The 22,798-nt window shown below is 35.1% G+C and overlaps 1 protein-coding gene across 1 annotated transcript in view; it reads right to left on the bottom strand.

Annotated features, from left to right (window-relative positions):
* Nucleotides 1-19,668, bottom strand: part of snx14 (sorting nexin 14) — a 39,090-nt gene extending 19,422 nt beyond the window's left edge. Inside the window, 17 exon segments of the mRNA XM_073855690.1 lie at nucleotides 2,088-2,111; nucleotides 3,130-3,188; nucleotides 3,269-3,393; nucleotides 4,767-4,924; nucleotides 5,831-5,943; nucleotides 6,581-6,661; nucleotides 6,789-6,833; nucleotides 7,675-7,750; nucleotides 10,965-11,121; nucleotides 15,833-15,917; nucleotides 16,001-16,088; nucleotides 16,181-16,224; nucleotides 16,317-16,395; nucleotides 17,501-17,577; nucleotides 18,664-18,784; nucleotides 19,097-19,241; nucleotides 19,509-19,668. Coding sequence (XP_073711791.1) covers nucleotides 2,088-2,111; nucleotides 3,130-3,188; nucleotides 3,269-3,393; nucleotides 4,767-4,924; nucleotides 5,831-5,943; nucleotides 6,581-6,661; nucleotides 6,789-6,833; nucleotides 7,675-7,750; nucleotides 10,965-11,121; nucleotides 15,833-15,917; nucleotides 16,001-16,088; nucleotides 16,181-16,224; nucleotides 16,317-16,395; nucleotides 17,501-17,577; nucleotides 18,664-18,784; nucleotides 19,097-19,233 — 1,469 coding nt within the window. The 5' untranslated portion in view covers nucleotides 19,234-19,241; nucleotides 19,509-19,668.
* Between the last annotated feature and the right edge of the window lie 3,130 nt (nucleotides 19,669-22,798).

Raw genomic sequence — 22,798 nt, 5'->3', positions numbered from 1 at the left:
GTTTTATGATGCGATTATACTTTTATGGTCCTTTGAAACTTGACAGGTGCAAGTCTGGAAATTTCTGCCATTGTGTGTTTCACACAGAAAACAATAGGATGTGGGTTTGGAGCTGGAACGGTTCCTTTAAAAACTGATGGTCAAACTGGTCTCAGATGAGCAGGACGCTGGGAAAGTCTTACTTTCCCAGGCACCCCGGACTTACTTTCTTAAATCGGAGAGGGATGATAAAACTCTGGGGTGAAGTGCTAAGATGGATTGCATGGTTGTGGGTGATGTTCTGGGAATGATGGATGGAGATCTGTGGCCAGTATTATAAGGCCCAGCCAGAGGGATGCTGTCAACTCTAAATGAAGCAAATAAGCATGCCAGCCCAAAGAACAAATGCAACAAAAACACGGGACGAATAAACATCAGCACTGAAGGAGGACTGGACATGACAGATTGAATGTGTTTCGTGTATTTCATTACTGCATCCTAAAAATGGCTGGGTTATTTTGACCCATGTTGAGTAATTACGGTATTAGCAAAACACAGGCTGGGCCAAAAATGACCCAATGTTGGGTTATTGTTATGCAATCTTGGGTTATAATAATAACCCAACATTGGGACAATCACAACCCAGTGGTGTGTTCTTTCCAATATTTACTCAACATGGGTCAAACATAACTCAGCCATGTGTGGTTATTCACTGGTTATGAAAACCTGTTGAGCTAACAGTCCATTAATCTCTCAAGAGCCATGCCTGTATTTACTGACCATCTCATGCAAATTACACCCAAACACAACGCATTAAAATAGACAGGTTTATTTCCAGTGATTGTAAACAAACCCATGTTAAAAATGTACTAGCGAAGAAGACTTGGTCACTGGATTTACAATTGTTTGCCAAGTTAGTAGCATCAAGTCTTTTCTATAAAGTCACAGCAGAAATAAATTTTTGATATTAACTTTGCTATACAATCCACATACATTTCTGCTGATTTACGTAGTGTTTTCTACACAAAGATTCATTCATCTGCATAATCTGAATGAGTGAAATGTTGTAAAATTGCTTAAAGAGATGAAAATAATTTTCACTTTTATAACTACAGTATAAATACATTAGAACTTAAAATAATGACTTTCTGATTTATATAGCCAACTAAAACTAATAAAAACAAATACAAACGAAATTTATAGTGCGGAATTTCACGGAAGTTGGCCAACTTTGTACAAATAATTTTTTAAAAGCTATTATAACTTATATCAGTTTGTAGGGCATTGCGTTTGCAGCACAAGTACTGATAAAAATGTATAGCTTGTAATCCACTGGAAGTCGCTTTAGATAAAATGCATAAATATAAATGCATAAATATAAATGTATAAATATAAATGCATAAATATAAATGTATAACTATAAATGCATAAATATAAATGTATAAATATAACCGGCAAATAAAATGATAGAAATGTGTGGAAACATTTCAGTGTTTGCGGGATGCAACAGTCACGTCAACTAAAAACATTAATTTTGAATAGAGAAAACCATGTCGATGAGACCGTCTGAAACTAAAAAAATTAAAATGTAAAACCCTTCTCACATACATTGAGTTAAATGCAGAGGCTGGCTCTAGTTTATTTTAATGGCCATCAAGCAGTTTTTATTTGTACCGTTCACTAAATTTGACAGCACTTTATCTGACAAAAAGATTTAATGTTGGATCTTACTATGAAATTCTGTAAGCATTACCCAAATATTAAAACTACCAAAATGTACTTTTAAATGCAAGCCATTAATAAACTGTTTTTGAATTGTATAATAAGTTTAATCATTCTGATTACTTACTTTTTTTAATTTACAGAATCCAGAAAAATTATAACAGAACAAAATGGAATCTAAAAAAATTTAAACACGGAAAAATAAAACAGAAAAAAATGAATTTAAGAAAAAATAAAATGGAATTTGGGAAAAAATAAAATTCACCGATTTCACAGGGACCTATTTATGGCATTTATTTATTTCTTATCTTTAAGGGAAGCTTTATGTAGCATGCAGTAATATCGCTGGACAACAGTCCTATATAACCCACCATTAATAAACTTACCTTAAATCATCCAAACTTAAATTCCTGGAATAACAGGCAGAAAGTGGATTACTGTCTGCCCACCACTACACATCTACACAAGACTGTATGATGTGAATAAAGCTTACTGAATCTCACTCACATATGGATTCATGTTGTATGCCTTGTATTCTCATAAAATATCAACAGATAAAGTGATTGTATCGCTTCAGAAGACTTCGATTAAATCATCGCTGACACGTTGATTACTTTTATTACACCTTTATGAAACTATTGGACCTTAAAGCAACACTATGTAGGTTCCATGTAAAAATGACTTACAGCTCCCCCATGTGGTTGAAAAGCGCAACAGTGCCTGGTATCAGACACTCTTCTGTAGGGAGGGGGAGGGGCGGGGCTGTGTTTCCTACCCTCCACCGCCACTTTCAGAGTGTGCTTGTAGCAGCTAGGAGGCTGCTCAGGTTGCAGCAACAGTACAATTTGTCCGGTTAAAAGTTGTTCTATCACTGAAATAATTTTAGAGACATTATTTAAAGGTAAAAAAACTACATAGTGTTGCTTTAAAGACCTTCACAGAAATTATCTCTATGTGTCACAATGACAAGCTGCCAACTACAGCTCCATTTATACAGCACATATCCACCAAACGTACTCCTAAAGTTCACTACCGTCTAAAAGAAAATGAAATAATTTAACCACAACATATAACTGTAATACAATTATATATATATATATACACGCACACATACTAGGATGGTCCTTATAATGGGTTAAAACATTTTGTGTGTGTGTGTGTGTGTGTGTGTGTTTATCACGATAGAGATACTAAAAATAAATAATCTCCTACAATCATGGCGTATTGTGGCGGCACAGCTCCTTCTGTATAAATAAAATCTTTTGGTGTAAAATAGAATAACTCTGTAGTTTGGTGTGAGATATGGACTGGAGATGATCTGTAAGTCACTCATAAGAGAGACACTTTGCTTATATTATGCAAATGTAAGACCAGAACCGTATTACTGACAGCAGTCACATTCGCAGTGTTTAACATGAACACACTTACCTGTTCAGTTTCGAATTTCTAGCGGGAGAATCTGCACCCCAGAGCAGGTGTCTGAAATACTGAGACAAAGAGAGAGAAATGTAGGAAAAAACGTTTCATCTTAACATCTCTTCTGAGCTGTTCAGAGACCGTGAGTTACCTCATCACTGTGGCAGAACATGGGTGTAAAGACGTTCTCCAGGAGAGACAACACATGCTCGTACGCCTCAAACAAACATGGCATCGTCTGGAGCTTCACCACGTCTGTGTACGGCCCCTGAGCAACTACACACCAGCCACATGATAAAACACACTTAACATTTCAAGTCAAGCTATATCATTTTAAATATACAACTTCAGATGATCTTTATAGAAATATGTGACCATGCATGTAAAACCCAGCTAAGGTCGTTTTTTTTGTAATTTACTGTTTACATAAAATTTGTATGTTTTCTACATACTGTAAAGCACATTCTGTGAAAATATCATCTTTAATATTCATTCAAAGGTCATGTCAATGATTGAAATCAAACTTTGATGCTCTTTATTTCATCATTAGATTATGAGACTTTAGCTTGAATTTCACAGACAAAATCACATATAAACATGATTAATATAAACATCTTAATTTTAAGAGTTGATAAGCAGTGGCGGCTGGTCAATAGGGGGCGCTGGGGCGCCGCCCCACTAAAGTTGGCCAGAGAAGAAAGCTACTTTAACATGTTACAAATAAAGTTAAATATATAAAGCAAATTAATACAAAATAAAATCATTTAGTTGTACTATTTCACTGTTAGTCATGTTATCATTTATTTAAAAAAAATAATTAAAACTAAGTTCGTCATGAAACTATTTTTTATTATCATTTATTTTTTAAGGGACGTTATATATCTTTATTTGTACAGGTTAAGAGGTGGGGGGAAAATAGATTTTTAGATGCATCGCGATACGGGTGGTGGACGATTCTGAATTGATTCACAAATGTCAAAAAATTATTTTCTGAAATTTTTTTGCTAATATAGTAATATTGATGAAATGCAAAAGGCGGAACTCTGAAGCGCGGAAGTGCAGCACCCAAACAGTCTGTGGTGTGCACATAAAAAGCAGATACGCAATCCGAAGCAATGGCTGAGTGCGAAATACGAACACCCTCCTTATTAAAAGCTGACGTGAGGAAATATTTTGGCTTCTATGAAGTTGAAGGCAGAAATGAGCTAGACAAGAGCTACACTATTTTTAGGTTATGTTAAACAAAACTAAAACATTTCGGAAACACAACAAACATGAGAAACCATATTACAAGTTTCCACCCACATTTATTTTTCTGTTGGTTCTTTGCAATGTTAATAAAATATATTGGTACTTTTAAAGCAAAGTATCTATAGTCACGCACACAAAAAAAAGATTCCGATAATCGTTTTTAGCATCACATCGCCGCCCTCTGACTCGTAATCGAATCGAATCGTGAGGTGCCTAGAGATTCCAACCCCTAGACAGGTTAGTAAAGAGTTTACAAGAAAAATTGGGGAAAAGGATCTGCAAAAAACCTTGGGAAAGATGGGAATTAACCATGGGGCTACCGACACAACTTTTATTTCTTAAGGAGCTACAAAGAGTCAGGATCAATGTGTCAGGTAGAGAGCTGAGATGATACTGACTGTTGTGAATCTCTTCTATGATGAAGGGGTCAAAGCTGATCTTATCGATGCTCTCCTCCAGACAGTATGTTTCATAAATCTTCTGAACTTCTTCATGTAAGCGCTGCATCTCTGCATCGCTCAGATCAGGACTCAGGATTCGGTCATTAAACTCCTCTGAAAAAAACACATCAGAATTTACTCGCATCACATATCATAAGCTATAAAACACATTTGACTCATTACAAAAAGGACAATAAGAAAATTGTTCTGTGTTTATTTCATTAGTTGCGTTTGATCTTACTCAATATTAAAGATTTCAAGGTTATATTTTCACAACAGTACAAGTACCAGTGCAATAATGATGGATGGACAAAATCAAAAGCCAAAGTCTTAAAATGTTGATGTTGAAAATGTCATCTACACTCAAAAAAATGATTCAAGCCCTTCTTAGAAATGACACATTAAAATTTTGTTCAATTTATTTAAAATACCTCATTAAGAGCAATAAGTATATATATTTAATTATTCTAACACAAAATGAATATGTACTAAAATGTATTGATTTCATTTTAATTGTGTTAAAACTGTTAAAACTGTGTTAATGCCTGTTTGGAGATCAGTCTCTTCTCACATGCTCATCCAAAGTATCATATGTTATTATTATTAGCATGCTAACATGTGCTTATGCTAATTAGTAGGATATAAAAGCTTTTTATATAAAATAACAGAATTGAGTTCTTCAGACTACGCTAAATCGAGTTATTCAGACTACACTAAATTGAGTTGAGGCAACTAATTGAGTATTGCCACTTACTTTAAATTGAGTTGAACTAACTCAATATATTTTTGTTGTGTAAAGCAGTTTTTTATGAGTTAGGGGTACACATTCATATTGGATGGAAATCCTGCCCACAATTTTATTGAGTTAATCCAATGAATAATTTTTTTGAGTGTACTGTATGTTATTTGCCAACTACATACACTTTTATTTAAATGATTACAAACAGCTAGATTATTCAGACACACTGATGAATGTAGCGTCAAACCCATCTCCTCTCATGAGACACAGATTCATCTCCTCTACAGTCAGACAGAATTGCAGTACATGAACCGCTCCTTCCTCCTTTAAAAAACTCATGAAGCGAAACAACAGATCCTGTTGCTCTCTGATCTCCTTCAGTTCCAACTTCAACACCTGACAGAGGAACAAACACAGATTTTAGCAAACGTCTGCCTCAAGACATCGACCCCACAACACTGAAACAATATGTGAAGTAAACTAGAGGTCTTCACGGATCCACTTAGATCCGAAAACCCGAGATCCGAACAGGTTCGGGTCTAAAAGTTTCACTTGTGCCTTGGACACGGATCGGGTATAATATTAGAGGCATTGGTTCATTTAGTGAAACACACCTGTGAAGACCTGAACTATCTTGCGTGTGTTCATCGGGTGTGTTCAAGAGCACTTGCGACATTGTGTGGCTGGCGATAGGTTAATTTTCCTTGAGACAGACCTGTCAATCAATTTTTAATGCACATTTTAGCGGTAACCTTGGTGACGTCGATGCCGTTTACTTTTGGTCTTTCTTTTAAAACACATAATTGATGCACGTTGGGTTTGGGTAAAAAGTGATTGTAGTCATTTAGGTCATTTAGGCACCCGAAAAGACCTCTAATGTGAACTGCAGTGGTACACAGATATCACGTTTTCATCAAGTCTGGTCTTACGTGGCAACGTTACCACAGATGGAGGTAGATATTTTTTTATCGATGGTTTTGCAACCCTTTTTCATCAATCAAGATAGCAAAAAACAACAATTTGTAGCACTCACAGATGATTTTTTGTTGCGGGTATCTGCAAACTTCTTCAGAAACGGCACAAGTGCAGATGGCGGATCGGTCACCGGCTCAGGCTGACAATACACAGAAATATATTCAGTGAAACACAGTTAAATAGAAGGTGGATTTATTTTAATGGTCTTTAATGACTGATGTTCACTGGAAGTAAACAGTTTATTGATCTGAGGTAAATACACTCACTGGAGTATCATCAATATAGATGAGCACCATGTGATTCACTGTGTCCTGGACAAAAAAACAACAACAAGGTTTGCTTCAGAATAAACAACTGGTGGAAATCTTCAATAAAGAACGAACATAGGTTGAATTCAGATGAATTGGATGTTTATTGACATTAAAGGAACAAGCCCACATTTTGGGTGTTTAGCTTATTCACTGCATCCCCCAGAGTTAGATATGTCCATACATACCTTTCTCATCTCCGTGCGTGCTGTAACTCGGTCTGACGCAGCCCCCGCTAGCTTAGCTTAGCACAAAGACTGCAAGTGAATGGCTCCAGCTAGCAAACTGCTCCCACTTAAGTGACAAAATAATGCGAAGATTTTCCTATTTATGTGTTGGGATTTGTATAGAAACACCGTGTACAAATAACAAGGTCATATGAGACGGACATCTTTTAACCGTATACATACTGGGACCTGCTTTGCCTTCTGAGAATATAGTTCCCAGTATGTATACGGTTAAATATGGCTGTGTCTCATATGACCTTGTTATTTGTACACGGTGTGAATATACAAACCACAACACATAAATAGGAAAATCTTCGTGTTATTTTGTCACCTATTGGGAGCGGTTTGCTAGCTGGAGCCATTCACTTTCAGTCTTTGTGCTAAGCTAAGCTAGCGGGGGCTGCATCAGACCGAGTTACAGCATGCACGGAGATGAAAAAGGTATGTATGGACTTATCTAACTCTGGGGGATACGGTGAATAAGCTAAATTCCCAAAATCTGGGCATGTTCCTTTAAGATGACTGTCAAAACTGTCCCAATCAACCTGACGTCTCCCTATAGTATATGTATATGGTGAAATATGTCCTTTCATTTAAAATAAAAGTGTTACACTCACTGGGTCAGCTATGTAGTCCATTATTGGGAGAAAAACCGAACCAGTCATGACCTCCCGAATCAGCAGAGCCAAAGATCTGTGAATCAAACGCAGTACAAAGCAACTTTATTACACACTGCAAATCATGCTGCTATAAGAACCAAGACATGATACATATTAAACAAGAAAACTGGCTAGATTCAACTTTAAGTGCTGAAGTGGTGTTTAAAGTATAAATGGTTAGAGTTATAAACACACACAGAGTACTCTCCATTATCAGAGGCGCTGCTAAATTCATTGGACAATAGATGAGTAAATGCTTTTAATAAATCCTTATTTATTAGAAATGTCTCACCCCCTTTCCCTGACATTCAGTCAGAATAACCTCACAAAACACTCCAGAAATCCAATTTAGACTCCATCTGTAGACATGAAAGTCAATAAACCAACCTTACTAGTTCTTTTCGATCTGAAAAGGAGGACAGGATCACTTTATCTGCTGCTAAACTCGCAGGACTTAGGGCATCCTGTACACAACCCGAATGCTTAAAATAATGAAATAGTTTTGTAGTAGTGTTAAAGTTAATTTATTTATGTTACTGTTACTTTTCCTTGCTTTTGAGTTGTTGAAACTCACTAACTGCAAATAAGCACACATTGTGTTAATGTAAAATTACTGACTGCTTTACATGGTTGCTGCATTGCATTGCATTGCTTCAAATGTAATGTTGTTTCATGTGTTTTTTAGTAATGAGAAAGACTTTTTAGTGTTGAATGTTCATTGATTTAATGTTATGTAAAACTAATGTCAATCTGTCGATCAATAAAATATTTAATCTAGATGAATCGCATGATTGTCATATGTCACGTTTTATTTTGTGCCATCATACGTACTCGTGTAACAGTCTTTAAATAGGGAAAACATGGAAGTGTTTGGTGGCTTCTAAATTCATTCCTGTTTGGATCCTAAGGAATGAATGGGGCTAGGCTAAATGCTAACACATTCACGAGGCACTGTACAAAGATTAAGTTTATGCATTGAAAAAAGATAGGCATGTATTAATTCAGGTAAGTTGAGGTAAAAACATAGTACATTTTTGAAAAACTGTGGTGTTTTCCCTTTAATAACTCTTTAAACATTAATCAGGTCAATAACTTTATCTCTCTTAAAGGAATATTCAATTTTCTTAAAAGAAAAATCCAGATAATTTACTTAACACCATGTCATCCAAAATGTTGATGTCTTTCTTTGTTCAGTCAAGAAGAAATTGTGTTTTTTGAGGAAAACACTGCAGGATTTTTCTCATTTTAATGGACTTTAATAGACACCAACAATTAACACTTAACTCAACACGTAACAGTTTTTTTCAACGGAGTTTCAAAGGAATATAAACGATCCCAAAGAGGCATAAGGGTCTTATCTAGCAAAACGATTGTCATTTTTGACAATAAAAATAACAAATATACACTTTTAAAGCACAACTTCTCGTCTAGATCCGGTCGTGATGCGCCAGCGTGACCTCACGCGATACGTCATGACGTCAAGAGGTCACAGAGGTGCTTTAAAAGTGTATATTTGTTATTTTTCTTGTCAAAAATGACAATCGTTTTGCTAGATAAGACCCTTATGCCTCGTTTGGGATTGTTTATAGTCCTTTGAAACTCCGTTGAAAAAAACTGTTACGTGTTGAGTTAAGTATTAATTGTTGGTGTCTATTAAAGTCCATTAAATTGAGAAAAATCCTGCAATGTTTTCCTCAAAAAACATAATTTCTTCTGGACTGAACAAAGAAAGACATCAACATTTTGGATGACATGGTGGTGAGTAAATTATCTGGATTTTTCTTTTAAGAAAATGGAATATTCCTTTAATAACTATTTTAACATCAAATAAGTCCTGCACTTTATTTTCTAATTCCTGCATGTTTTAAAACCAAAATATGACACGCGCAAGTGGATAGACACGCATTTTTTGTATAGGTTAAGCATTTAGGACAGTACACATCTCAGAAAACGTACAAGATGATTTAGACATTTGATGACTATTTACTGTCTAAAGTTGCGTCTCAATTTATCCAACAACGTGCAAGGCCAAGGGTCAAACAGAAATTGTGCGTTGCATTAATCGCATGTTAATAAACTTAGTGACGTTAAAATAAATTTACGTTAACACGTTATTAACGTGTTTATTTTGACAGCCCTAAAAACTAAAATACTTCCTTAAATCCTATTTAATATTATGCAAAATCCACTTTTACAAGGTGTTTAGTCATAAATGTGTGTCATAAAATCCACCCACTATTTCTTTATTAATTCCCATTAAACCAAAGCAGTCTCATTAGACATGCTGTTTTGATCCTCTTGTTAAAGTGACATCACACTGATAAAGCCCCACCCACAGTCACTGACTGGTTAACTTTACCCAAAATCTTTTCTAAATGTGTTTGTTAGCATGTTGTAGCGCTAATGCAGCTAAAAAAAACTATAGTCTCAGACTGTATTCACAGGAATCAGATCTATTTTTAACTGAAAGCACTCACTGTCTGTTAGTAAGGGAGTGAGGAGCTGTAGCTCATTTGCATTAAAAGGTACACACATGAAAATAGCGCGTTTTTGCTCCCTCCCAAATAGGGACATTGTAGACATGCTATAATAAATGATCTGTGAGGTATTTTGAGCTGAAACCTCAGACACATTTTAGGCACACCTGAGACTTATATTACATCTTGTAAAAATGCCCCTTTAAGTCAATTTATTCAGGTTAAGCGTGTGGACATAGACTCGAATAAAAGAATATAGGAATATCAGTCAGAAACCTTGTATGTCTAAAACCACTCCTTTTCAGGAAAAAGGAAACACACTCATTGTTTTAAATAATTAAACACTATGTTAACAGAGTTGATAATGTAGTTGCATGTGTCATTATATTATTATCATTTAACCAAAATCAAGCTCAAATTGAGTTTTTTGTCATTAAAACGGCTGCATCTGAGGTAATAAGAGCATCACATCAGAATTGTATCAACTTACAGGTTATAACATTTATCCTGGCTATGTGGCTGCTTAGTATGTTTCATTGGCTTTGACTTGATGATAAATGCTAATCTATGAAACTCAACTCCTAAAAAAACATAAAACATTTGTCTTTATATAAAGTGTTTGTTGAGTAAAAGAGAAAAGGGGGAGATCACAGACCAGGGAACTTTGTTTAAAACTAAAGTACACAGAGATCAGCAGATGTTCTGCTTCAGTCTCATGATTTATTTCTGCTCTCTTTGAACATCTGTTATAGTGTCATGTGGGAACAATACCTGCAGTCTGTAGCTTTAGGAGGCACGACGTAAGGAAACAGCAGCTCTGTCAGTTTCCTCAGATACAACAGTTCATCTTTGCGGCTACGCAGAGCCACGTGTATATCTGCACCGTACTCCACAAGAGCTGCCTGCTGGAGACCTTCAGAGTTCCTCACTGTTCCCAAAAACACACACAAAGCACACACACGTCATCGCATGAGATACACATTAGAGGGTGATTTTCAAACCTCTCCCATCCCTCTCCCACAAAAAATCCCATACTATCCCAATCTCACAAAAAAATGGGGGAAAAACCCGTCCCGTCCCAATCCCAAAAGAATGACTCCCATTCCCACCCAATCCTGTATTGTGTTGTTTTGGCTTGAAACACACTGTATCAAGTTATATGCTATGTTCTTTCTCTGTTAATGCAATAAATAAGTCATTGAATTAATGAGCATTTACTTAAAAGTCTCAGGTAATATATGGGTGATTCTCACGAAACCATTGAAACACCACGGCACTAATGATTTTAGCTTTAAAATATGTGATATAGCAACATTAAAAAGCATCAGAATTAACACAATACTGTGTTTTACCTTGCACAATGTGTGATTTCAACATAAGAAGTTATAATTGGAAATTGTATCTAATTTTTATGCTGAAATTCTCATTACCGCAATCTGTCCGGCTGTGTTTGAACATGCGTTATGTTGTAATTTCATCAAATTAACACAAAAATATTAAGAAAATAAATAAATGGATGTTTTGCTAGACTACTTTAGATGACAGAAAAAATATTTACTGAATATTCATGTATAATAATAATGAAGAAAAATTAGGAAAATGATGTGTCCATGCCTGATGTTCTCATCCTCCGCAACACTTTTTGAGAACAGTTTAAGCACACATACAGAATTTTAATAAAGTTTGATTTTGAGTGACCAAGCACATGGACCAGTTACTTCAAGATGGCTATCAGGTAAGATCCTTTTTTACAGTTAATTTGAAATATTGTCTTGTTAGAATGCTTACACGACATTTTGATTATCATTACCGCAACAGATGCTTATTAAATGTTAATTTAATTAATAGAAGCATAATACTTTGATTTTAAATGCATGTGCAAAATCTCCAAATTATGTTCTTTCAGGTTTGTCATGTCATTTTGAAAATATGTCAGTGTTGATGTTTTCTGACTGTTGCGGTAATGAGATTTTTTAGAACTAATTTTTTTAATTATGTTACAAAAAGTGTTAAATGATAAGTAAAAGTTTTTAAATGAATGTTCCCATTTACTCCAGACTTTGTTTTTCAATGTCTGGTGGGAAAAAAGTAAATTTAAGCAATTTTTACATTTTCATGCTTGACATTTTAAAAAAAAAAAGTTTTCGTGAGAATCACCCATATACGTATATTTAGTACTGAACGTATTAAAGCTTGGTACAAACTTGATGAGTGAGGCCATTCACACTAGCATGCATGCACATGAATCGCAGTCGCACACAGTGTTTCACTTTTAAAAATCATGCAAATTTATTTTGAATAAAGGCATGCACATCAAACAATAGTTCATTTGTTTATTGGGTTTGTGTGGCAAAAATATCACACTTCTATTCTGTCTTGTATTACAGCTGAAATATTCAAAGACTGGACTCAGCACACTTAAAGACTGTTTTGTAATGACTGGAACAGATTTTAATATTTGACAGGCGGAAATGAGTACAAACTTAATAGCTAAGTATTGGCACAACACAATAAATTTAATGATGGATTAGTCACGAGTGGACATCTGCATGGCCTCTCGTTTTAGTTTTCTCAAGCATGCATAAAATTCGTAATAAAAACAAGATAAGACAGTTATTTAATATTTGCACATTATTCGGAAAGTAAAAAATAATATTCATATTTAGCTAAATAAACAGTGAATGCTTAAGTCATGAGCAAACTGACTTAAAGGAATATTCCATTTTCTTAAAAGAAAAATCCAGATAATTTACTCACCACCATGTCATCAAAAATGTTGATGTCTTTTTTGTTCAGTCGAGAAGAAAATATGTTTTTGAGGAAAACATTGCAGGATTTTTCTCATTTTAATAGAGCCCAACATTTAATACTTAACTCAACACGTAACAGTTATTTCAACAGAGTTTCGAAGGACTATAAACAATCCCAAACAAGGCATAAGGGTCTTATCTAGCGAAACGATTGTCATTTTTGACAAGAAAAACAACAAATATACACTTTTAAAGCACAACTTCTCGTCCAGATCCGGTCGTGATGCGCCAGCGTGACCCCACGCAATACGTCATGACGTCAAGAGGTCACAGAGGACGAACGCCAAACCCCGCCTCAGTGTTTACAAGTGTGTTGAAAGAGGACTGTTCCTACGTTGTTGTATGTGGAATGATACTAATTAATGTCTTTGTGTCAGTTTATTGTTTACAATGGTCCGCAAATGTGCGTTTTATATATGTAACACGTGACCTCCCTACGTCACTACGCATTTACGTTAGGTCGGGCTGGACCGGATCTAGACGAGAAGTTGTGCTCCAAAAGTGCATATTTGTTATTTTTATTGTCAAAAATGACAATCGTTTTGCTAGATAAGACCCTTATGCCTCGTTTGGGATTGTTTATAGTCCTCTGAAACTACGTTGAAAAAAACTGTTAAGTGTTGAGTTAAGTGTTAATTGTTGGTGTCTGTTAAAGTCCAATAAAATGAGAAAAATCCTGCAATGTTTTCCTCAAAAAACACAATTTCTTCTCGACTGAACAAAGAAAGACATCAACATTTTGGATAACATGGTGGTGAGTAAATTATCTGGATTTTTCTTTTAAGAAAACTGAATATTCCTTTAAAGGTGACATAGAATGGTTGAACGGAGTATTTATCCTTGTTCTGTGATGTGACATGTAGACAAAAAAATTTTGTTTGGGTCTGTAATGCCTTAGAAGCTTCCTAAAAACCTCTCTCTGATAGCTCTATTAGGGTGGGGGTTTTTAAACAAGTGGTTTTGCACCTATTTGGCTCCCCCTACTGGCTTAACTTGCAATCTCATTACTGATTGGCTGACTTTGCTGCCACTCAAAAAATGTAGCCAATTATTTTAAAGTGGATGGGCAGTAAGATGCCTGTGATGTCATAAGCATCAGTTTTTCAGATTGGGCTGTTTTCTGGCTGACATTTCTAAAAGAGGAATTTCTACGAGACTGAGATGTTTAGCATGTTTAGCACTTTTTGTATGTTTGTGAATGTGGGTAGACTACCATTATTCAACAAAGACAAGGTAAAAATTGTTTTTTATTCTCTGTCCCCTTTAAGAGAAATTAAGGCACCATTTTAAAGTTTGAAATGACTTTAATTAAAATGATCAACAAAAAACAACATGATGATCGTAGACTCACTTGACTGCTCTCTCTGTTCTCTAGATTAGCCTTAACCAACAGTTTTTTCACTCGCTTTGCGTGAGCTTTAAATTCTTTTTGTACTTTTTTTACTCACACATTTTCACAGATTATCGATGAACAGCCACAAGACATTATGTAAGTTTGTTGTGGATATAAGATGTTCATCTGAAGTGACCAAATGTACACTACACAGCCTAAAAAAAATCTCAAACTTCAGTAAAATATTATTCCAAAAGTTTATGTAATAAATTACTGAAAAAGCCCTTCCTGAATATGATGTGCCCTAAATAAGTTAAACATTTTTCTTTAATTTATTTTCGTTTGGTAATTTATTTTTAAATATCTAATGCATTGCACAAATTATTTAACTAACTTAAAAAATCTATATTTTTGGGGCATTACAGACAATAATGTAAGACGAGGACAGGAAAGTACAAATTAAAAAAAAAGGAACGGGACCAGCAAAGGAAACCAAGCGAATCTGTTAGGGGCCAGTCACACCAAAAGCGCTTTAAACGCTTGCAAACGCAAGGCGCGACGCACTGCCTTTAAAAAAAAAAAAAGAGCAGTGCGACGCGGCTTTTCATATTGCTAAGCAACCACCGAGTCAGCTGTCTTGTCAATCAAATATTGAAGCGTGAGCGCTCTTTTGCTGTTAACTGTCATATTAGCAGAAACTTTAAAAAGAGGACGCTTGCTCTGACCTTGTTTGAGGGTGAGAGGTGCACAAACACACAGGAGAGAGTGAGCGAGTGGTGTCCGGTTCTTCAAAGCAACTGTAAACTTCACTCACCACAACGTAAGGCCCGCCTCTCCCCTCATTCGATTGGACAATGCAAAGACGCGAATGACGTCGGGCGCTTCTCCGCTCTCAGCGCTCCTTCAAAAATGCGTGCGTGGCAGGCGGCAAAAAACCGCAAGGCGCTCGGCGCGCATAAACAGCGCGCATACGCGCCCTGCCCATAGAATATCAAAAAAGGCGCCTGTAACTGCCATAAACGCTTTTGGTGTGACTGGCCCCTTATTATGCACATCATTAGGCTAAACCTAGGCAAAAACAAGCGTGTGCTACATTTATGAGTCATTTTATAAGGTGACATTTAAGGACTTTACAAGTAAATAGCAACTCGTAACAAGCACTTAAAGCACTGCTGTGTGCGATCGTGTTAAAGTGCAGTTTTTGGAAATTGTTATTGGGAAAGCAGTCCAGGCGCGTGACCCTATCCTGATTACTGCATCCAAGCATGCATATAATGTTTGTTTATATAAAATGTATATTTGTGTATAAAGTTGGGTATCATAGTGTTTTACAATTCCCGGCCCTGCCTTTTCTTGCACCATCCCAATCCTGTGATTAATTTAATAGTGTTTTTCCCATGACCTGTGGGAATGTCAGCCTCTAATACACATTAACATAAACAAACTAGCAAATCAAACGTTAGACCTGCTTGCATCACGAACGACTCAAGACGCACCTTTCTGTTGTGCTTTAGCAATGATCTCAATGTGCTTCATAGCAGCTCTCATCATTTTACCCATCACAACTGAAGGAAGATCCACCTATAAAACACAAAGTTATATATGACTGTAAATTGTGTTGTGTGTATTACACTCCTTATGTGATAAATGTGTGAATGAATCACCTTTTGTGCTCGGTGAGCCAGAACCGCAGCGAAGAAACGGATCGTCTGTCTCAGTTCATCCACACACGCCTCATCATCTGTTATATCTCTGATAGATAATAATATAAAACACATTTATTACTTCAAAGTTTCAATCACAAAGATGCTAAGAATAGAAACTAGGACATAAAGTTGGCATACCTGTACCATGGTTACACAAAGTTATCCAGGACTAACTCAAAAACCTTAAGAGCACACAAGTCAAGCATTTATCGGTCAGGCATATTAACTGTAAATATATTTTTCACATAACTCAGGACTGGATTTATGGCTGTACCTCTGAAATACTGGCATCCACTTTAGACGGCACCTTTAGCTCCAGCCATGGCTGATAGTTTTCTAGAAGAAGTGTGGGTCTGTGCAATAAAGAAATACTTATTATATTATTCCTATAGATCATTTTCTTTAAATGTCAAAGTTTTATTCCTTGTAAGAATAAAAGTGAAGAGCACCAAGTTGGAACAAACAACCAATTATATACAAAACATTGATTTCCTCTTTAAATGTTTAAGTGAAGTTTAATTATTCTCTGATTATTAAAGTGATGAGAGGATCCTGATTATATAAAAAAAAATTAGTGTAATGTCAGTAAAGGACCCCAAAATGAAAATAATTCGTAGTTATATTAAAGTCCCTGTGAACAGGAAGTAGCGTACGACTTCTGTATTGTGACGCATTTCCGACTGAAACAGAGGAATATAGCAGCCATTGCTTGTGTTTTCCGCTGTGAATTGATTGGATACAGAAAAGTAGGCTTTTCATTCAGAAGTGGAACTCGCAGCAGACTGACAGTAGGAGGAGGCGGACTTAACTTAAAGCAGTCTAGCTTTTTATTATATAATTCAAACACAGAAAGTGACTCTATTTACATGTGCTGAATAACAAAGGGAAAAACAAAACAGAAACAAATAAAACAAACAAACAAACATATTCGCCCATGCAAATTCAATCTGATAGCTTCTGTGTATTTGTGAGTGTATGTTTGCATAAAAGCTGAAGGTTATTTAGAGTGATGCATATGGGTTTAGCAATGAATAATTCAATCAATAGTGAGATTAAAGCAAATTCATTAGGTAAGATGATAATTTGTTTTCGCAAGTTTCTTGACTAGTCTTCATATGCGTGAAACAGACAGTCAGAAGCTAAAAACATTTAAAATACAAACCGCTTTCTCTCAACTTTGACTGTGTTTGGATGAAAGAAGAAAGTCATATTCACCTAGGATGGCTTGAGCTTGAGTAAAATATGGGTTTATTTTTCATCTCTTCAGGTGGAAGTAAGTTTGTTAAGCTTATTCAAGTGTGAGTGGACAACCAAATTGTTTTGGGAAATGACCAAAATGATGTTTGGGATGTTAGTAAGGTCATATGCTCACTTAATTTTACACATATGTATAAAAAATATGCATTAAAGTAATGATAGCTAGAAATGTCTTGTGTTGTAAGGCTGTGAGATACAGACCTGTGACGTGTGCACTGCTTCTTTCCACATACTGCACAACTGTGACCCAGAGGGAATAACTCCTGTTGTTCCTGCGGCTACAGATATACAAACAACCAGAATAGTAATCATACCTTACAATAATCTGTAACTAGGACTGAGGTGGTAAATAAGCAATGCTAAACAACACGGTTAAGTATTAGAATCCAATTGGATTACCATCTAATCGATTTGTAATGGATAAAATGTAAGTCCTGTCTTCCATTTCCAAGTCTCTGTGAACAGGAAATCGTAATCGACTTTACTTCTGTATTGTGACGTATTTCTGAGTGAAATGTAATATCACAAGAAAAAATTTGTGGGTGTGGCATGTCTTTTCCACTGTGAGTTGATTGGATATAGAAAAGTAGGCGTTTCGTTTCGCTGACGTCATCAGAGAAGGATCGGCACAAGAGGGCGGAAGTACATTTTCAGATTTTGATTAATGATTATGAGGGCACATGAATAAAAAAATTATTAGAATTTATACTCACATTAATAAATTGTTTATATAACAATATAGACATATTTCATTAAAAAATAAAAATGGTCAGTTTTAATTTAATGAGAAGTTTAAATACACTTAAAGGTGCATTTTGTAACTTTTAGAGGGATATCTTGACAGTAATGCAATATAATATACATAACTATATTATCAGTGGTGTATAAAGACCTTACAAAATGAACTGTATTGTTTTTATTACTTTAGAATGAGCCATTTTTATCTACATACATCGCAGGTCCCCTTACATAAAAGTTGTCGCCATGTTTCTACAGTAGCTCCAAACGGACAAACTGCTCTACAGAGCTCATTTCGTCCCTACGTTGACATTTTTGTCCTGTGGTTGCTACCATATTTGTTTTGAAATTAAGGGGTGAGCTGTTGGTTGCAATTCGCAATCTTACCATTAGATGCAGCTAAAATTGACACGCACCACCTTTAATTAAACATCAATTGTGTAATAAGCCAATTAACTATATTATGCAATTAATAATTGACAATGGACCATTAAATTGCTAAATATTTTTGCAGCCCCGAAACTGTAATGCGGCCACAATGTGAAGCGACAGTTAAAATATAAAGAATAAATATTGCAGCTTGAATGTACATGTCAGCTGATATGAAGGTATGATGTGACACTTACTTTTCTCTTACTTTTGACTGTAATGAATATATTGGGCAGCAGATATTCTGGGCTGAGAGAGCAATAAAAAGTGATGACGCCAGCCAGAAAAGACCAGAATATCAGCAGGATATGAAGATATCTGTGTAAAGATATACTGTAATGAGCAGAGGAGATGTCACTTATAGTTGACTGCATACTGTATGTCTGCAAAGCCCTTTTGTAATTACTACTATTCAGTTATTTGTCTTGCTCAAAATATAATCAAATGCATAAACAAAAGAATGTAAGGTACAGTAATAGACTATAGAAAGAAACCCATGAATAGAGTGAATAATGCTTAATTATTATAATAAATTGCAAAAACTTTGCTAACATTACTTTGGGTACACTATGTAGACAAATAAAGCCATGTGTAATGTATGTACTGTATGTATGTTTGTAAAGTACTCACTGGTTGAGTATGATGGTGGATGAGATCATGACAGTAAAGATACAGAAGATGAAAGGATACTGACGAGCAACATCTTTAAAGACATCGAGCCTCAGAGTCCTCCTTACACCTCCCACAAATGACTGACTGTCCCACATTATACCTACTGAACATGAGAGAAAATCACTTTAACATACAGCAATGCACAGTACTGGACCATTTCTTAGCAATGGTATTTACAAAGTACCAATGTTTAGAAATGTAAATATAATTCTAAATTATATAAATCTATTCTATATACCTTTCATGGAATTTAGTAATTAGCATTTATATATAAATACAGGCTACATCATTGTATGCATTAGATTTTGAGTAATGAACTGCATGTTGTTTTACTATAGAAAAGCGCGAGATTACAATACACTTAACTTACATATGATGATCGAAAATCATGTATGAATTCTGTAAACATGCCAACGCATCATAATACACGTATTGATCATACAGCTGAATGTTTCACATGATCCATAACATTAGAGCGAGCTTTACTTCCGGACTAAGCTGCACCCGGACACCTTTCAAAATAAAAGTCTCGTCCGCTACAAAAAAATACCGTAGGTACAAATTATTTATATTTATTTTGTAATATTTTTAAAACTATGATTATTATTGTTATGATATTGTATGAATGTATTGACCCAGAGAGTAGAGTACTTGCTCATTTTAAGTTACAACTGAAGATAAAACAATAACAGTCATTATCATTAGAAATATTTAAAGAGTGTGGTTCCAAAACGAGATAACTCAGTTTTTAAATTTTTTGTCTGCGTGCTGAATTTGAATTAGTATGTATATGTTTTCCTCTGTTTTCCTTTGTTTTGGCCTGCTGAGAAGAGTGTGTTTAAACGGATAGAGCACCCTAAAATTAATGATGTCATCATTTTCTCATCCTAATGTTGTTCTAAACCTGAATGAATTTATTTTTTCTGAAGAACACAAAATAAGATATTTTGATAAATGATTGTAATCACACAGCTAATTATAACCATTGACTTCCATAGTAGGAAAAACAAAATGAAGTATTGTGAACAATGATGAAGACGTCATTTTGATAAATGATGGTTAGCACACAGTTGACGGTACCAATTGATTTCCATCATATTTGTTTTCCTATGGAATTGTCAATTGTTACAATCAGCTGTGTGCTTACCATCATTTATCCAAACATCTTTTATGTTCATCAGAAAAAAGAAATTCATACAGTTTTAGAACAACGTGAGGATGAGAAAATGCTGACAGAAGTTTCATTTTAGGGTGAACTATCCTCATGAACTATAAAATGTTATTGTCATGCAACCCCGTGGCAGAAAATTTAAGAAATTCAACACAACCAATAAAGTATCAGTAATTTTTATTGCACCCTAAAAACTTTGATTTTCAAAATGAATTACTGATTAAATGTGTCATAACAATCTGTGCACCAGCTGAGCAACTACCATTGAGATGCTAGAAGAGTTTTTAATTAGGTAATTTAAACCTGCTTGGTAACCTGCTAAGTTTACATAATTTTCTATCATGAGGTACACTTTGCAGTACGAATACTCTGATCCAAATGATTGCTTCATAACAGCAGCTATTCCTGCTGAAAAATCTGCTGTGGATATAAGATCAGCCTCCTCTTCATCAGACTCTTTGAACCGCTTCCAATGACACTCCTACGGTATATGATATCTCTCATACGTTAATATAGAATTCATATTTTACATTATGACCTCTCTGCAAGTGAAATATACCACCTCCTTTCTCTTTCTACAGAAACATGCATGTTCCAAATTACTTTCAAGCTGTCATTCGTTAATTTGATGTTGATAAAAGTTTGGGATTAGAAAGATAGCCTGCATTGAAAATGAATTAATACCAAATCACAAATCAAATTTTTAACATATTTTTAATCATTTGAATTGTATGCAGAGGTCAAAGACTATTAAAAAATAAAAGCTCTCATATTCTGTTCATTTAACATAATAGATAGATATCCACACATTCATCCATCCATGATCCTTCATCCAACTATCCTTGTATTATGCATCAATGCATGTAAATCGATTTTTTGAAAGGGCTGCACAATTAAGACAAAAAAAATATATAATTGTCTGTTATTTCCCCTGATATTGTATTAACAGTTATTATTTTGATTAATAGTATATATTGTTTTCGTTTCATGATCATTGTATACCTGAGGCTTAATTGTGACGCGGTGTTACTGTAACTAACCCCGCTGTGTAATAATGTTTTCAATCCCAGCTTATCAGTTACTAGTAGTTGCTGACATGTTTGGAAATGGTGTTAAGTTTTAGGTAACAAGACAGTGATTAAAATGATATAAGGTTGGACTTACACACCCAACTCAGAAATAAAAAAAACATAAGATGAAGAAATTTACTTTTATGCCTCCAAAAACACTCTGGGGCGGTTTCCCGGACAGGGATTACACTAGTTTTAGACTAAAATAAATGTAAGAGCTGTCCAAACTGAAAATAACTTGCAGTGTCATATGTTAAAGGTGACATAGAATGATTGAACGGGGTATTTATCCTTGTTCTGTGATGTGACATGTAGACAAAAAAAAATTTGTTTGGGTCTTTAATGCCTTAGAAGCTTCCTAAAAACCTCTCTAAGAAAGCTCTATTAGGGTGGGGGGTTTTAAACAAGTGGTTTTGCACCTATTTGGCTCCCCCTACTGGCTTAACTTGCAATCTCATTACTGATTGGCTGACTTTGCTGCCACTCAAAAAATGCACAGTGCCCTTTTTTTGCCTCAAAATGCACACAAGTAATGCTTTTAGTAAGGCATGTTTGTTAAAACGACTTATATTTTCTATTTAAACTAAGCCCTAGTCCTGGCTTAAACTAATCCCTGTCCAGGAACCACCCCTCTTTGTTCAAAATCTTAACCACAACACATCAAAACATTTCACAAATTCACAGATGATTATCTTTTGACAGTAAGAGAAAAAGAACAAAAGAACAGATTGCTCGGCCCTGTATAAATATCTAAAGTAGCCTTGTTACAATAAACCCCACATTAGTTTGTGCCCTGCTCACCCCTATACATAATTTCTATAACCATAAAGTGCAAAATTCATTCATTCTTAAGGCCGTTGTTTAAACACATGAAGGTAAGAAATAATAGATATACTGAGTCTGAACTTTCCTAGGAAATCATATTATGTATTACCCTTAGGAAAATTAAACAATGGGTTTCCCTATACATTAGCCTGTACAGGGTACATCAATATACAAATTAGAAGGAAATGAAATATGAAAATACATCTTGCTAAAGAAACATGCAAATGAAGATCATATAGGCTATAATAAAATAACTTCTAAACACACAGACAGAGAAACAGAAGATTCAGGAGAGAAACACACTCAAAAAGTAAGAATTATTTACTTTCTGATTTTTATTAAAATTATATTTATGATATCACACTCTTTTATTATAAGGATGGCAAATTAATGTCTAATAACTTCTAATGTGACTTTGTAAAGAATTAATGAAGAGTTACTGAAGAATTAAGACACTCTGAGAATGTCTGGGTTATTTTTGACCCGTAATGGGTAAATATTGGACAGCAGTTGGGTTAAAACAACCCAGCATTGGGTCAGTTTTAACCCAGCATGTGTTCTGTCCTATATTTACCCATTATGGGTCAAAAATAA

The sequence above is a fragment of the Misgurnus anguillicaudatus genome, chromosome 18 (genome assembly GCF_027580225.2).
Source record: "Misgurnus anguillicaudatus chromosome 18, ASM2758022v2, whole genome shotgun sequence".
In the NCBI taxonomy this organism is placed as follows: domain Eukaryota; kingdom Metazoa; phylum Chordata; class Actinopteri; order Cypriniformes; family Cobitidae; genus Misgurnus; species Misgurnus anguillicaudatus.
This window is presented reverse-complemented; position numbering and strand designations above follow the sequence as displayed.